We start from the raw sequence: 17,073 nt of genomic DNA, 5'->3' as shown, positions 1-17,073 counted from the left end.
CTTACATATTTCCCACTAAAAACGGGGGTCGTTGTGATTCCGATTAAGAGCAAATATCTTCCAAACTAAAAGAGAAACCGGTGTTTAAGGAAAGCTAGCGATGACACCAGAGAAAACTAAATGTAAAATTGAGCTGCTTGGTGACCACAGCTTAATGTCAGTGTAAAGCAGAAGCCCTTCTCCTGTTCTAACTGGGCTCACAACGGCCAGTGAGCACGTTATTATTTCAACTATTTATTTTGAAACAAAAACTCTCACAATAGCTTTGCCTGTAGCATCTCAAAAGAGAGAAAGCACCTTAAGGAAGTCCCGTACAACTTAAAACACACCCTATGTAAACGAAACAAAACACAGTTCTTAGTCCACTCCCCATTTTTATGTCCCTTAAGAGTCACAATAAGTACTGGCAAGAGCAAAGCTTCTTACTTCCACTCGGTACTGGGACACGTCCGACACACTGCTGACGCTGTCTCGGGCATAGTTCTTCCTTTGTTCTGAAAGGTAAGTTTGGAGAAGCCATTGTTTAGTTCGTAGGCTTGAGTTTGTATGTTGGAGTCACATGGCGCCTCTGAAGCAAGTCTACCTCACATAAGAATGCGGTAGCTGCCAAGTCCCCACTGTGAAAACACTCTATTCACAGGGGAGCCCAAGGTCACGAGAGAAACTAACAGTACGCAGGAACCTTTGGACTCAGCTCAAATCCTCGGGGTTCCAAATGTCAGGATCATAAATTTCCTAGGTTTTACAGAGTTTTTAAATGTGTGTGTGTGTGTGTGTGTGTGTGTGTGTGTGTGTGTGTGTGTGCAGGTATGTGTGTGAATCCATCCACATAAGTGCAGGAGCCCGAGGAGGAACTGGATCCTCTCAGGCTGGGGTACAGCAGTTGTGAGCTGTCTGATGTGGGTGCAGGGAACTGAACTTGGACTGTCCACAAAAACAATACACACACTGATCCACAAAGCCAACCCTCCAGCTCCTATACTGTAAATGTTCTAGGAGAAAAGAGGTCATCTACTGTATAGGTTTTATTAAGCAGGAACCTACTGTTTATAAAATAAGATTTTTTAAAACAAAGCCTGTAAATTTCACCTGCTGCTGCACTTAGGTTAAAACACATGGGCAGATCCCGCCATAGGTCCTCTGTTGTGAGAAGGGGATGGCCCTGCTAAGACAGACACCAGGGGGACCATCTCCTTTCACAGCATCCAATGAGGGGGTGATGTTAGAGGAGATTCCACACTGATTCAAACATGAGGGTTGTCACACAGTGTAACTACTGTCATATGCCAAGAGAACACACAAACGAGAGACTCAGAATTTCAGAGACAAACTAGAAGGGAGAACAAGGCAGGGAATGAGGCAGCAGCTGCATCAATCACTCAACGGGCAGAAGGAACCTTTCTTTTTAAGATGCTGCAAAAGCAAGAAGAAAAAAATTCAAAAATTATCAATTTTTTTGATATTTGTTCATTTCCAATCAAGGAACTGATTTGGAAATTCAGGGTTGCTTCATTTCTTCTAAGGCAGAATTCTCAGATGAAAAGGAGCCAGTGTGTGGTCAAGGAACTGTGTGATTCTAAATCTAGCTTTGAGTTTATCCCTAAGTGAGGAATTAGATATAGGTAAGATTATTAATGGTCTGGGTCTTGGAGAATTTTCTGTAAAATAGTGGGTTAAACGATTTAAATGTAAAGTACCCTAAAGCCTTAAAGCTTTGGCAAACCTAAACGTTTGTCTTAGGTTGTACAAGTATGAGTGTGTATGTGGGAAATACGTCATATATACATATCCATATACACATGGATAGATACATACACACACATATATAGATACATAGATGTGTCTTATATGACATGATACATACATTGACATGTAAAATATATGTATATCTACAGATAGACAATAGGTAAGCATTAGCTTTCCTATCAGACAGCATTTTCAAACTATAAACATGTCTCTTTCCACTCTTAGGTGCCCCTACACTCAAAGAGTCTGCAAAAATTGAAGGAAGACCAAACAGAAAAGTATAAATTACATATTCGGACCCCAAACATTAGAATCTAGTATTTTTAAAAACCTGATAAACGATTGATTTGTAAAAATATGGAAGCAGTGATCTTCCAGTTTATATTGACCCCGGAAATCTTCATGCTCCTCTTGGGAAGTCTCTTAACACCACTCACGTTGTTGTGGTCTACTCTGGTTTTCCTTTTGCAGCATTAAAATGGTTCAATAAAAGCACACACACCACACAGTTCAACCTTGGCTACCTTTCTTTTTTTGTTTGGATGACGATCTGAAGAAGTACGATCCGTCTGTTCCTACCAAAATAACGTGGTCAAAAGAAAGAGCTGACTTCACCTACAATTTCCCCCAGCATTCCAAAGCACACACCTTCCCTCATAACTACACCTCACATGTGAAGCAAAGAGCTTCTCTATTGGCTGAGGATCAATGTGAGGTACTAATACATGGACAGTTGCTCTTGGGGAAACCCTCTGATACACATGGGACACAGTGCATAACCCAGTGAAGACATGTGGCAAGAGCACTATTTCAAAATCATGGGTTCATCGGCTTCTCGCTCAACTCTCCAGCACAGCCTCAGAGCAGGAAAATGTCTATCTTCCTCTGATTTGACCTGTGGATAGCAGAGGAAATGGCTTCAGTTGCCATGGTAGTCGATGACTAGGTGATATGGTGGCTCCAGAATGTTTGAATGCTTGGCTGGGTCTTCCAGATAAAATGGTTGACAAACACAGGTGAAAGGCCAAAATACTGTATGAGGTTTGAGAGAGGAGGAAGAGGGGGAGGAGGAGGAGGAGGGGGAGGAGGAGGAGGAGGAGGGGAGGGGAGGAGGAGGAGGAGGAGGAGGAGGAGGAGGAGGAGGAGGAGGAGGAGGAGGAGGAGGAGGAGAGGTAGTAGTAGTTGTTGTTATTGTCGTTGTTGAGCTATCGTCCCTAATATTTCTGACTTGCTTTCTTTACCATGCTTCACAGTGAATAAAATGTATATCACAGAAAAGTATCTTCGAAGGACCCTAAAAATATATTCATGTCATAAAAATTATTTAGAAAGAAAATAATTCTGGTGATATAAAGTCAAGAGATAAAGTTCACTATTAGCATTTTCATGGGCAATTTTGAAAGGCTTAACTTGAAAGTCAGTTGTGGAGTCTCTTTTGAGGAGAATTCTATGTACGTCTCGGTTCAGTGGTAAGCAGCACTCTGGACCCTAAGCTGGGGACCTTACAAAGCCTTGGAACAGCGTGAGCGGAGAAGCTGCCTATGACCATGGGCTTTAAAAGCCACATTGTGGGCCCCACCTTAAGAATTTCTCTGTTCTAGACTAGGGTTTCTCAGAACAGTAGGATAAAGCTCTCAGATACTCTGGGACGTAGAGCCTGGGACATAAGCTTCTACTCCAGAACCCATGAAAATGCCACCTCATCTACCATGTGCTCCTTGAGAGTTCATGCTGCCATTCATGTTCAGATGCAAGGAGCAGACAAATGTTACATTAACAAATTAGCCCAGGTGTGGAGTTTTGCATTTCTCAACTCCTACAAAAACCAGTGTTTCTCCATCGCTCACCTGCCTCTCTTTCCCTTTCTGCTTTCTTCCCCTCCCTGATGCCTCACTTTCTTCCTCTATCTCAAAATAAAATTATAACTAGGAACAACTTTATTTTCTTTGAATAACACTAGTTGTGTTTCCCTAAATTATTTTTCAATTAGACTTAGTTCCATAGGACAGAACACACGAACATATTCAGACAGATTAGATTCAATAATCAATGAGAAAATTTCTTTGCAGGTCACTTTAGCACAAAACTAATATGCTCTTACACAAACCAATAGCCAACCTTGAGGTCAGAAACCAGTTTCATTTAACCGTTTAGTTTGTACAAGTTGCACTTCTTCAGATAAGCTGGCGTTGGTCCTCACACTTGTTTTTATCTATTTGGCTCTGGATGGCAGCATTTTAAAGGGTTAAAATTCAGACACTCAGCTGAGACCGAAAACTTCCACATTTTCTTTCTCTAAAAGTAAGGCAATGCCTGGACCATTAAACACAACAATGAGCAGCTGTAGAGAAATTCTTTATCCAAATAAAGCAAAAAGCTACAATTCACATTGCCTTATTCTTAGCAACAGCAACAAAATTTCAATCAGTAACAACTCTGCAAAACTTCCGGAAGTCCCTGAAACTAACCAGATTTGCTAGGCCCCTACCTGTTAAAGTAAACAATAAAGACTCAGAGTCACTCCCAGGGGAGCAAAGCTGAGCTGCAAAGGTGCCTCTGGGACCAGAACAACTGACTGGAAGAGGCAGAAACCAGCTGAACCACCAGGAAGAGGTTTAGATCAACTGAGAAAGGACGCTCTCAACTTGTTGAGTCACCTGCCGGCTGTGTAATATGTTCCAGGTTCCCACCTTGGTAAGCTGTGAAGTATGCTGGTGTGGGCTTTAGTGATACAGCTGTCTTTGAGTCGTTTCTGCTTCTGTAAATGACCCCTTCACCCGTATTCCTGTAAGTGACCTCAATAAAACTCTTGGTTCCCCAAGCTGGACTTTGGTGGTATCTTCAGTGGTCTGGCATAGGCTCCCTATCTGGTGTGAATAGACTTGTGTGCTACATCTCCTTAGGAGTTCCACATGTGTGCCTCATGCCTGCAGACCCTAGAGGAGGATCTCTTGGAACTGGAATGGTTAGGAGCCACAATGTGAGTCCTGGGGATTGAACCCAGGTCCTCTGTAAGAGCAGCAAGTGCTCTTGATCCCTGAGCCACCTTTCCAGTCCCAGGGAATCTACTTCGTTCATATTACTGAAACTTCTGAGTCACTTGCTTTGTCACAGCCTAACCCAAGACACAGTCACCTTTCTTTGTTGAATGAAAGACATCAAAGGCCACGTGCTATTTTGAAACAGTGTCCACTTCATTGTTTATTAAACTTTAAAAATTCTCTTGTGTGGCCGTAAGGGGGGAATGGTGACATTAGTAACAGTCAGAGGTCACCTGTAGAAGCCCATTTTCTCCAGTCACTATGTGGATCCCCAGGGTCAAAAATACTACCGTGGACTTTTCAGAGCACAGTTCAAGGCTCAGGTCCTCTGTGAAACCCCTGCTGACCACAACCCTGCTAACTACACCCCTCTGAGCAAAACTGCTATCCCACTATATCTACTTCCTGGCATCCAAGCAGACTTGAAAATATTCCCATGAATATTTTATTTGACTTTAATATTTGATTACTATATTTATACTGCCTTATATGTTAATATCTATATTTAGTAATAAATTTAATTAATATTTTGTTAGCCTTTATTACTGCACTTTTCTTTCTATATATGGATATGTAGTTTTCCCAGCAACATTTGATACGAGGCTAACTTAAGTACAATGTATATTTTGGGTATCTTTGTTGAGACTCAGGTCACTGTAGCTCTGTGGCATTTATCTCTGGTTCCTTTATCCTATTCCACTGGGCCATGTCTGGTTTTGTCACTATGGCTCTATAGTACAATTTGAGTCCAAGAATTACATCATCTCCAGCTGGATTCTTTCCCTCAGGACTGCTTTGTCTGCTTGGAGCCTTCAGTGCTCTCATATGAATCTTAGGATCATCTCTTCCATGTTTTTGAAGAATGACATCGGAGTCTTGACGGGGACTTTGGTGAATTCAAAGATATGCCCAGCTATGGTCCCAACAGTAATTCTGCCAATCCATGAACATGGAATGGCTTCATGTCTTCTAATGTCTTCTTCGATGTCTTTCTTCAATACTTCAAGGTTTTCGATGTAGAAGTCTTTCACTTGTCTGCGTTAGTGACCTTGGCTATTTTTATTTCGGAGGACATTGTGAGCGGGATTGTTTCCCCCAATTTATTCCTCAGCATATCCATTACGGATGAATAGAGCAGTTACTGATTTTGTATTCTACTGCTCTAAGAGTTTACCCTTAGAGGCATCAGGGCCATCTTCCTCTTGTGTGTGTTCCTTCATTCCTTTCTCTTGCCTTACCTTGAATGATGCTGGTGGATTTTATTAATGGCTTATTCAGGACCTATCAAGATAATTATGTATTTCCCCCAATTCTATGTATGTGCTGTTTTATGATTATTGGTTTACATATGCTGAAACATCTTTACATTTCAGAAATGAAACCAACATAGCTTATGATATTTATACTGTTGATGAATGCTATTTCGCAAGTGTTTTATTGAGTAATTTTGGGTCTATGTTCATCAAGGAAAATTTTTTTATAGTTCCACTTTGGTTATGTCCTCCAATTTTATTATCAGAATAACACTGACTCCATAAAAAGAGCTTGACAGTGTTCTTTTTCCTTCCACTTAGGGGGCCACATGGGAAGTCTTTGAAGAGCTAATAGAATTCAGGAGTGAGTCCATGCATTCCTGAGCTCTTCTCTTCTTGAAGAAAATGGCTTCCAACTGAATGTGTGTTCTCTCTCTTTGTCTCCACATAAACGTGTGTGTATGACTCGGGGACGATGTTTAAGTGGTCTAGTTGTTCATATCCCCCTTGGTTCAACTTGGTCTATATGTTAGGAAATAGTTCCTGCTAGTCTATCTCACCAAAATTCACACTGGTTAAAAAAAAAAAAAAAAAAAAAAAAATCTGACATTTATCTTTGAACTGAGTCAAGGAATTCACAGAAATAGAGATAATGATGATGACCGTGGTGGTGGTGGTGGTGGTGGTGGTGATCCAGCATATCAATGGATTTAATAAGTATCAGTCTAGAAATGACAGGTTGTAGGGATCATTTAATTCTTACAAAAAACCATTTCATCCTTCAAGCCAGTTTCCACACTACAAGACTCTTCAAATCAGGGATCAGACATTACTGGTCCTATTTTGGACACATATTTATCACAAAGTAAGTAGGTGCTGAATGCACCCTCTATATACAAGCCACAAGTGACTCAGCTGTGGTAAGAAGATTCCAATGTGGTTTTTACCCAGAGACACATGGTACTCTCAAAAACCAGAGGAACCTCTCTTTCCAATGAGTAGGCTCACAGCAGCCCAACGTGTTGAGAAGAAGGATGGGCTAGTGCTCAGCCTTAAACAAGACATTTACACCACATCCTCTAAGGCTCAGGGAACACCATGGGAAGGGAAAGAATCTAGGATGTGGATGGCAGAGAAAAGCTCTGTGAAATGCCATCTCCTGTGAAAGACAGAGCCATTGCAATCACCGACTCACGGCAAACGCTAATGCCTGCACTGAGTCTGCATAAGAACAAGCCTGTCGACAGTCCAGTATGGGTGGAGGAGGGGCTCTGTGGAGGGGCCCTCACTAATGAACTGTTAGCTCCCAACAAATCTGGAGAGAGATGGAGTCATTGCCTTCTACTGCAGATCCAACTGGTGACCGCAGCAGGCTCCAGTGGATAGTTCCAGTTCAGTGGTCACATGAATGGCTCTGGTTAAACAAAACAAAACAACCGAAGACACAGGCCTTGGAAAAGGACATCTAGGGAGTGTGGAGGATGTTGCTATGTCTGGGAGGGAGATAAAGGGGGTAGAACAACCAGAATACATTATATATGTGTACTCAACTGTCAAAGAACCAACTTAATAATAAAAACGTCTCAATATAATACACAGAAAATTAAAAACACCATTACTGACATTATAACCATTGAAAACCACATTTTTTATATGGAATTAAATCCATTTTTATGAATGTATGATTTGAGTTGTAAAGTCAACTCACTAATATAGGTCAAAGTAAATCACAAAACTTTAGGACTGGTAAGTCTTACCACCAAACTCATAAATCTAGTAATATATAATAATTTCCAAATCTAGAAAATGCTGCTCTTGCTCTCTTGCGCCTCTTTTGCTCTTGCCTTCCTGCCCCCACTCTCTCCCCATCACCCCCTTCCACTTGCTCATGGCTGGCCTTTACTCTTTCTCTTTCTCTCTCCTCCTCCTCCTCCTCCTCCTCCTCCTCCTCCTCCTCCTCCTCCTCCTCCTCCTCCTCCTCCTCCTCCTCCTCCTCCTCCTCCTCCTCTCTTCCTCCTCCTCCTTCTCCTCTCTCTCTCCCTTCTCTTTCTCTCTTTTCTCTCCCCCTTCTCTCTTTCTCTCCCCCTCTCTCCCCCTCTCCCTCCTTCCCTCTCTCTTTCTCTTTCTCTCTCTTTTTCTCTCTCTCCCTTTCTCTATCCCTCTCTCTGCCTTTCTTTATCTTCCTCTCTGCCCCTACTACTTCCTTAACTCCCCTTCCCATGAATAAACTCTATTCCATACTAAAAAAAAAAAAAATGCTATTTTTCCTATAATGCATAGCAGCAATGTTAATAAGCATAATAGGAAACATTTACAGTGTTGCCCGCTCCTATACGACTTTGGGAACAGTTTACTCTAATTTATTTAGTTCTCATAAAACTGTTTCCAAATAGCAACCTGGTACCGATGAGCAAAATGAGGTACAAGCAGCTTCAGTCACTCTGTGGTAGGATTATACTTGACCACAGGAGTTCTAGCCACTGTCTTCGCTGTTAATTATGTTTCTGTCTTGATTATTTATTGTTCCACAATAACGAAAGGCCATACAAGCCCTCTATAAACAGTAACCTTCCCGAGCCTGTGTGCATGCCTTTAGAGTCTTCATTTTTGTTTTTGGTAGCTTGTAGCCTACTTGAGCTATTAAAAAATAAGAGTAAGCAGGGCTGACAGTGCCGTTCCATTGGTGGAGTGCTTGTCTCTCATGCACAAAGCTCTGGCTTCAGCCTGGAGCACAGAATAAACAGGACATGGTAGTTATGACCGCAAAGGTTAGAACTCAGGAGGTGGAGACAGGAGGATTAGTAGTTCAAGGTTATTCTTCGCTACATAGTGATGTCAAAGCCACCTGGGATACATGAGACTCTATCTCAAAGACAAAAGCTATGCAAACATAAGACAAATTACAGAGGGGCTGGGGATTTAGGAAGTCTCGGAAGGAATTAGAGAGAACGCCTGATAAGTTTGTAATACAGAAAGAAATTCTATCAAGATTGAAGTTGTCACATTGAAATAGCATCAATAGCTGTACGGAAAAGGTACATCCTGTGAGCCCACAGTCACCAGTCGGGCTGGCCACAAAGAGCAGCACACACACCGCAGACGGCACAGGGGGAATCCCACTTGAGGCCGCAGCACCCAGCACTCAACTTCTTAAAGCATTCAGCCCATTTTAGCCACAGCTCCAGGACATATGAACGAGCGAGAGCTCACAGCTCTGGTTTTGTAAAGATCCTAAAGCTGCCATTACCTAGCTAGCTCTGTCATGTCAAACACGACAGCCGCTTATACACCTGAACGGTGACCTTGACAAAGCAAATCTCCGAGGAGTTAGACACAGACAGCACCCATCACGTAGCCGTACATACCATAAAGGGCCTTTGCACTTGTCCTGGAGCAGTGTTCTCTGTCCATCTGGGAGTAGGGTGGGGAAGATCCGTAACCACTGCAATAACAGTAAACGAACAAAAAAAAAGGGTTCATGGTCATGAGTTAAAGTCCACAGTAGGCAACAAAATTGAGAACCAGGAGCTGGAAATGTCGATTCACCATAAGCACCAACTGTTTTCTTAAAAACATACTGAGTTTATACTAACGGAAGTAGCCAACAGGAGCAAGCTTCTGCTCAGGGGAGTCATGAACTAACAGAAATATCAGTCAGCTGATGCCACTGAGGACCATGGTGCCAATCTCAGGCAATCTCCAATGCAAGTCAGGACTACGGCCTCTGCTTACCAATGCTTGCCACCACGGCCTCTGCTTACCAATGCTTGCCACCACCCAATGAGAATACAAACCCTTCCTCACATTCTGTGTGATGCTGTTGAATCTCCTCGGTGATGGCAGACATAGTAGAAAAAATACTATTCTCACCAGTACTGTACAGTTAACCTAAATAAAGCATCATTGGTAAATCCGATCTGCCCTTATTGTATAACTGGTCTCTTGCTGATGTTATGTGATATAAATTCTGGTTTCTTTCAGCTTAATTGGTAAATATTCATTAAGCTTCAAAACGTAGAAGAACAGAGAGGATAGAAGGAGGGGGTAGGAACTGTCAAGAAGACCAGCAATCAAAAGAATCAATCAGACCAATATCTGACTAAAACTAATAAATACGCCATCTAATATCAAGGGATGATTGATTCTTTTTAAAATCAAGGTATACAAGAGTGTTCTACCACAATGACAATCAAGGAGAATCCAAAAGAGTAGGAAGACAGTGGTCAGGCTTAGAACAAGGAGACGCGGAAATAACTCCAGAATGGGTAGGGAATGATGGAGCAGTCGCTGGAGGTGTCATGGCCAGGGCAGAGGAATAACCAGAGAAGTGATGACGACAGAAATCTCTCACATCCTACTTAGTAATGAAATGCATTTCCCTACATACACTAAGTATTATTGGTCCTAACAAATGTTGAGTGGAGTACAGGCCACAATGGCGGATATGTGAAAGCCATGTTCTCACCACAGAAGATAATGGCCACTCAACTCAGGCCTATGGTTTCAACGGATACCAGGAGGCTTGAGCACCTTGTTTTCATTCTGTGCTATTGCATACAATGGCAAACAGCTATAGTGTACACTAAATGGTGATGACCATCCCTCAAGCTCTATACAAGGATAACTACAGAGTGTTCCAGAGGCATCAAAGCTCTGAAGTACGATTCATATTTGATGACCAAAGATAGAAAGACATAAAAAGCCAAGTCTGTAATACCTTCCAGCTCCATGACAGTTCCCTTAGGGCTAGTGCTTTCTGGACTTTTGAAGAATAATAATAACATGGGTTAGGACTTTGAAAATTAAATGGGTTAAGTAGTATTTTCATTAAAAATGGAGACTTCGGACTTTGGAAAGGAAATCCTGTCTAAGTATGTTTCTTTAGCTGTGTCACACCATCCTTTGGGCCCTCTGCTGAAAAGTAAATCAAGTCTCAAATAATGCCTTTTAAATTGTATCCTCTAGTATTATAGATGTAGGACAGTACTGTATCATAATGTAAAATAGCTTGTACCTGTTTTATGAACTAGTAGTGACCGTGCTTTTATCAGAGCTGTTTTTTAATGATGTTGCTCAGAATGTTTTCTTTCCAGATGATGATTGAGAAGCTAATTTAAAAAAAAAAAATGGTGCCAGGTACCACAAGAGTAACAGAACTGTGCTGTTTTCTGGGGTTTTGTTTTTTTACTTTTTTTTTTTTTTTTTTTAGTGGAGTGTGCTGGATGTCTCTACAGTTTTGTTCAGATGACTGCAGAACCTGGAAAAGCTGTTGCTGCTGTTGATGCATAACACACTGCTATTATTGGTCTTTTTATATAAATATAAATATATATATACAGATATATAATTTGAATTTTTGGAAACTTTAGTTGTGCTGTCAATTTTGGAAAAAAGTATCCCCGTTTACTGTGTTGAGTTTGCACTGTACAGAAATTAACAGCCATATTGGCTAGAAATGTTGAACTTAAGTTTTTTCCATTTGTACAGGTAACGCACTGTATTAAATATGTAAGGTCTTATCTACGTGGGTTTGATTACAAAAACTAATAAAGTATTCTCTAAATAAAAAAAAAAAAATGTGTTCAGAACTAACTAGGCTTGGACACGTGGTGGAAACATTATCCCTTGGGAGGGGAGGGTTGTTAAGATCAAGGTTAGACCTGACTACACAGAAAGTCCCAGGCTAGTCTGTGTTTTGGTAATAAGAACACCTCACTTAAACAAGCAAACGCCAGTACATTAAACCCTGTCCCAAATTACACATGCACTTCCCGACTTACTTCATTTGAGAAGGGTAGATTCCATAACCACTGGAATGGTTGGACGTATGACCATTCATGCCGGCTCTCACGCCTCTGCTCTAAAAATAGAAAGGCACACAGGTCAGAGGTAATAAAGGAATCAGGACATCTGGGTTTGACTGCCAGAGTTATCCTAGGAAGGCAAACATAAAGACCCCGCCTTCAAGTCTCAGGCTCACAGGAATACATGGGCATATCAACAAAGACCCGGATGGCTTTTAAAACTAGTGTACAAACTGTAAGCTAACTTAGCGAGTTGAAGAAAAGCCTACGACCAATTCCTAAACCATCTACATGAAGTGCATAATTCTATATTCTGCTTTATTACCCACTGACTCTGTAAGGTGTTAGCCTATTACCTCATAAAAGTAATGTAGACTCGATTTAATAAAAAACAAATGTATAGAATGCAGAAAAGCACCCAGAGGAAAACCAGACTTTTTAAAGACAACCACGAAGAGCTCGTGCCTAGACTGTGTGAGGCCATGGGTTCAATCCCTAGCACGGAAATGAGATCAGGTCCAATACAATGTGACCAATCCAAAGTCTTATCACTCGCCGCCCTGGCTCTGTGGTTTACCAAGCATCTAGCTCTCTCTCCTTATTTCTCTCCCTTCCTTCATTTGTTTCTTTAACACACTTTGATTCATATTTTAAGACAGTATTTACTTACACATTCCTTTTATTTTTCAAGAGAAAGTAACTGTCAAAATCAATACCTAGCATTAAACTTCAGAGACGATTTTAAATGCATTTTTAAAGTGGAACAGATTTGTCTCAATTGAGTGGGAAAGAAGGCTTAACAAAGGTAGAGGGAAAAAAACAAAAAACACTGTTGTACACGCCCGAGGACCAGAGTTCTATCCCTGAAACTGGTGGTGGAAGGAGAGAGCGGACTCCTGAAAGATGACCTCTGATCTCCAAGTAATAATACTGTTACACGCATGCTTGTGGGAACACACACACACACATGCACACGGTTCTGAGAAGGGTAAGAATGTCAGCAGAGTTGCCCACTCCCTCTTCTCTAGAAAGATGATGCGTTGCTATTCTAATGTGTATCTACTTGGTCCTGGATCCACAGTCTTCCCTGGCTTCTCTGTCACCAACCCACCCTGAACTCCCTTTTGTTTTTCTGGCTTTGTTTTCTGTGTCCTTTCAACTAATTGCTATTTCCAGTCAACCTTGAGGGAGGACACACACACATACACCTAGCTTTTCTGTAAGACCAGCGTCCGGCTGGGAGATGCGGACAGTTAGAGAACGTTGAGTGGTGGCAGACACTAAGACAGTTACGAGGACTTCTGTGGTGAGCAAATGAGATGTGGCCTCAGTTACAAATCCGGGGATAAAAACAGACCCTTACTGAATAAATACAGAACTATAAAGCACAGCTGCACCTGTGAAGGCACGCTTAGGGTGAGCATGGGAGCCTATAAGAGGGGAACGATTCAGATCAAAAGGACATTAAAGAAACCGTATCCAAGACTCAGTCATTTCTAGCTAATTCTTCCTCATTCTTTCATCTCGGTTCAATCAGTCAGCATGTCCTTGTGGAGCTCTTATTGACCCTCTTGAATAAATAAAAGCACATTATCAGATACTCCCACAGTACAAACAAACCTTCCACGTCCCATCAACAGCTGGATCTTTTCGTTAGTTACTTCCCGACTTCACCCACTCTCAGTTCTCAAAGGGCCTGGGCTTTTGTGTGAGACCACTGTTTTTCAACAACTCAGAGGACACTTGACATTCAATAGGTGTTCATCAAACAGTTATCCAAGGCAAGAAAGAAGTCAGAGAAGCCTTCTGGTCTTAAAGGGACATCATTAATTTCTACAGACTGACCTAAGTAATTAAGTCCCGGTTCAATGGCCTCCACTCAAAGATCAGTAGAGTTTTGTAGAAGGAAAAGCCACACACACACACACACACACACACACACACACACACACACACACACACACACACACTTTTTAGGAAGGACTGGCACTTGACTTTGCTCCTAAACAGAGGTTAGAATTTATAGGCTCCCCCAAACACCAAAGTGAATCCTAGTTACCCGACTGTTTTTCAACTAGCCTAGAGGAACTGAGAACATTAGAGAAGACACACCAAACAGTTACACAGATTCACAAGCCGAGTCCCTTTGAGGAAGTGAGCTCCACAGGGGACTGCGTGATTACATTTTCCTACATGCAGCAAACCACAATGGCCCTCCCTTCTGGGAGGGGTGTCCTTAACCAAGGATGCTGGGGGACAGCCTTGAGCACCAGGGGCCGACACAGGGCACCACAGTGAACCTAGATAAACAGGAAGGAACAGTTACTGTCTACCAGCTGCTGCTCTCCCCTCACAGTGACACCACTGGAATTTACTGCCCTGCCCCACACACCTGCCCAGCTGCTCCTGCAGTGTTGCAGGGGCTGCTTCTGTCTGAAGCCTATAAAAGCATCACACTCGGGTCACTTCTGACTCCACTCTTGTGGCAACCTTGGGTGTCTTAAAAGTTGATTTTAAAAACCTTAAACGTTTTTCACTTGCTCATCAATTAATTTGGTTCCAAGCCCCAGACAATGGAGGAGTTCACCCAAGAACTAAAGAGCTGGGGGATTCCCCTACAGAAGGCACCGTGTGCTGCAGAGAGAGCTAAAGTCAGACAGTTCTCGCCCAGCAAGCATGGAGGCCCGAGTGAAGCCATGTGAGACAGCAGGACAAAAGGTGCATGTCTACAATCCCAGCACTGGGAAGGACAAAGAACCAGAACCCTGTGGTTTGCTTAGTACCGGGTAAAAGGTTAAATGGCTCTCAGAAAGGCAAGGTACACAGTATTTGAGGAATGGCATTTGAGGCTGACCTGTGCCTTCCACCTGCACAAAAACAAACACCCTCTGGTTCACATAAATGTACTTGCACACATGGACACACACAAACATTCCTGCCTATACTAGGTGAGTCGGCTTCTAAAACTATACCCATGTGTCTGTTTCCATTTCGACTGTCTTCAGTTTTTGACCCATACAACCTTGGCACAGGAGTAATCCAACCAAGGAGGTGTTTACTGATTTTCAAGGTGGGAATATCCCCTCCCAAGCTCTGGGTGATTCACAGTTTATGAATTCCCCAGTATCTCCCAGTTTCCTCTCAGAAGACTCCAGAGTACCAGCCAGCACATTGGTTGGTGCCTTCCAGAATCGGAATAGCAAATCAGAGTGAGAGAGAGTGGGCTGCTGGTGAGGTATTAGCCACACAAGACTTCCCACTGTGTGGCTCCAGCAAGTGGCAAGTCAATTAAGCCTGTCATAAACAGAGGGGAGTCTTCTTTTCCCAGCTCATGGGGCTGCTGTAAACATCAAGTGAGGTAGACAAAAGTTTCTTCAAAAGTTTTCTTTAGAAAAGAGAGAAAGAGAGAGGGGGGAAGAGAAGAAGTGCTCTTTCACAGCAGGCTGGTTCATTCAGAATATAAATTAAACCTCCGGGGCCTTGTGCTGATTTTGATCTGGTTTGCATTTCAAAACCACAGCAGCTGGTTTTTAATGAAAAGTGGTAACTCCCCCCTCCCCCCCTCCTCCAGGGTTTGGTTCTTCCTAGGAGCCTAATAAATGCGTGGTTTGTGTCCTGTTTTAAAAGGGCGATCTGTCCGATTCAGAGGACATCGTGGTCGGAGAAGGGGATAGGAAAATGTCAACTTGCTAAACTGAATTTCGAATATAGAAAGTCGTCCCACTGGACCACTGTAGGCTCGCTTGTCACTGTGGTCATGTGGCATTCCACATGGGGGCTTCAGATGTCTAAACTTAGCCGGCACAGAACCCTGGTCCCAAAGGAAACAGCATGTGGCTGTTATTCCTCCTGGCTCTTAGGGACATGCTGAATCTGGGGAGCACCCAGACGGAAGCTCAGAGTGTACTGGTACCACGGGTGTTTCCATTTTCACCATCAATATCACGCTACGGACCTGCAAGTGCAGTTAAGGATACCCACTGCCTTCTCCTGGAGGGTATGGGAATCCCCTCGCAACAGCTGCCCAGTGGCTGATTTAAGTAGATGCATGAAACACCTTTCTCAAGTCATAGTTGTTAGAACTTGACTTGTGATTGCCAAGGGGAGAGTGACGGGGAACGAATACAGGAAGCATCACTAAGGAAGCGCCTTTCCATCAAAGAGATGTCACTTGAAGAAAGGAGAAACGGGGTTACAGTCAGAGGAAACCCAGCAGGCTAAATTCATAGTAGAAAGTTGTCAGAATCATAGATAGAAACAACGGCGATTTCAGAGTTCCCCTCCTTCGCTCTCCATTGCAGCGGGTGTCAGTTTCTAGTCATGACTGAAAAATCTCCTCTACCCAGTCTTGCTACATCACGATGCCAGCAGCTCCTATCCTATCCTATCCGGGCGAGCATCCATTCAGATGCCTTCTCTCTAAGTGCACGGCCTTCTTTGTTATTTGAAAGTGCTTCTTTGGATTTGACAGGGGATCTTGGAGCATCTTGATTGCAATACGATTAAAGTGTGTCTCTGTGGAGGATCTGAGGAGGGGGTCTGTCACTAGTGTTTACGGTTTTAACAAAAGACACGAGACAATGTCTACAGAGACTTCGGGTTTTGTTTGCTTGCTTGTTTGTTCCGTTGGTTGGTTGGTCTGGTTTTCAGTTTGTTTCGGTTCTCACTTTATCTTCGAGCCTGGAACTCACTATGTGGACTGCAGAGACCCACCGTCTCTACAAGGACTGAGATTAAAGGCGTGTGCTGCCTTTAAAACTTAAAAAGCTGAATCCTGGACAGGCCATACAGGGAAACAGAGCTCAAGGGTCTGTCTGGGCTCTAGACAGTTCAAGAATAGCCTGGACATCATAGCAATACTCTGTCTTAAAACAAGTGAAAAACAGTATTTTAAAGAGTTCGGCATGTGCATTAGTGTCAGAGGGCTTGCCTAACCCACACAAGGCTCTAGGTTTGGTCCTCAGCATTAAACAAAAACAATAACAACAACAACAACAACAACAACAACAAAACAACTTTAATTAAAGTCTACTTAAACTGTAGACAGTGATTATAAAATAAACCTTAAATATTTAAATAATTTTTGCTTTACAGGAGAGTTATAAAACACACTAATCCACAGAGTTCCGTTATCATTACTTTGTTAATGTCGCATTAGCACACTGCTTGGGAAATGCTGGCTATCCAGGGTCAACTGCTCACTGTGTTACTGACTCCATGTCTCTGTCC

At 42.6% G+C, this 17,073-nt stretch overlaps 1 protein-coding gene across 1 annotated transcript in view; it reads right to left on the bottom strand.

Moving 5' to 3' along the window:
• Eps8 (epidermal growth factor receptor pathway substrate 8) overlaps window positions 1–11,897 on the bottom strand; it is a 63,858-nt gene extending 51,961 nt beyond the window's left edge. Inside the window, exons 1-3 of the mRNA XM_032905509.1 lie at window positions 11,821–11,897; window positions 9,406–9,482; window positions 427–494 (exon numbers count right to left, since the gene is read on the bottom strand). Coding sequence (XP_032761400.1) covers window positions 427–494; window positions 9,406–9,482; window positions 11,821–11,879 — 204 coding nt within the window. The 5' untranslated portion in view covers window positions 11,880–11,897. The remainder of the gene's footprint in view (window positions 1–426; window positions 495–9,405; window positions 9,483–11,820) is intronic.
• Between the last annotated feature and the right edge of the window lie 5,176 nt (window positions 11,898–17,073).

This window comes from Rattus rattus, chromosome 6, assembly GCF_011064425.1.
Source record: "Rattus rattus isolate New Zealand chromosome 6, Rrattus_CSIRO_v1, whole genome shotgun sequence".
Lineage (NCBI taxonomy): Eukaryota > Metazoa > Chordata > Mammalia > Rodentia > Muridae > Rattus > Rattus rattus.
The sequence above is the reverse complement of the archived record's forward strand: the minus strand, read 5'-3'. Positions and strand labels throughout refer to the sequence as shown.